General features: G+C 46.6%; 1 protein-coding gene across 1 annotated transcript; it reads left to right on the forward strand.

Annotated features, from left to right (window-relative positions):
* The first annotated feature begins 144 nt into the window (after positions 1-144).
* LOC110018392 (copper transporter 5.1) lies at positions 145-817 on the forward strand. The gene has a single exon (XM_020715692.1). The coding sequence runs from the start codon at positions 275-277 to the stop codon at positions 692-694; it is 420 nt and encodes a 139-aa protein (XP_020571351.1). The 5' UTR covers positions 145-274; the 3' UTR covers positions 695-817.

Raw genomic sequence — 817 nt, forward strand, 5'->3', positions numbered from 1 at the left:
TATATATATATATGATGCCTATCAACTCTTTCCTTTCGGTATAGTTTCCCAATTAAAAATAATAGCGTATAATTTAGGTAAATTAACTAAAATAAGGACACTAATCAAACAATTTGACAAATACATCCAACAACCAAGGGTACAATTGTAAACATTTACCGATTCTCATCGCCGCTCATTTTCTTCCCCAATCCTTCCTCTCTCCCCCAAACTCCCGCTCCAAGTTTCCTCTCTTCTCCACCCGATCATTCACCGACGTACACCTCCGGCGAAAATGATGCACATGACCTTCTATTGGGGCAAAACCGTCACGATTCTCATAGATTCGTGGCGCACCGATTCATGGCTCTCCTACCTTCTCTCCCTCGTCGCCCTTCTCCTCGCATCTGCCTTCTACCAGTACCTCGAAGATCGCCGCGTTCGCTTTAAACTCCTCTCAAAATCCAACCCCTCATCCCTCGAGATTCCCTTCCTTTCCCGAGCTGCCGCAGGACGATCGATGGCGAGTGTTTCGGCTGCGGTTCTTTTCGGAGTAAACGCCGCGATTGGGTATCTCCTCATGCTTGCTGTTATGTCCTTCAACGGAGGTGTTTTTCTGGCGGTGGTAATCGGGCTAGCGTTGGGTTATTTTGCTTTCCGAAGCGGGGTCGAGGAGGATCTCATCGCCTTGGATAAATCGTGCCCCTGCTCCTGATCTAATCAAACTGGTATGTTGATGTAGATTATGTGTTGGCGTGATTTAGTTTTGTTGAGGAATAAAAGGTTGCGTGATCTATGTGTTTGTGCGGTGGGAGTTTCTGGTTTGTGGATTTGGGAG

The sequence above is a fragment of the Phalaenopsis equestris genome, unplaced genomic scaffold (genome assembly GCF_001263595.1).
Source record: "Phalaenopsis equestris unplaced genomic scaffold, ASM126359v1 Scaffold000021, whole genome shotgun sequence".
Taxonomy (NCBI): Eukaryota; Viridiplantae; Streptophyta; class Magnoliopsida; order Asparagales; family Orchidaceae; genus Phalaenopsis; species Phalaenopsis equestris.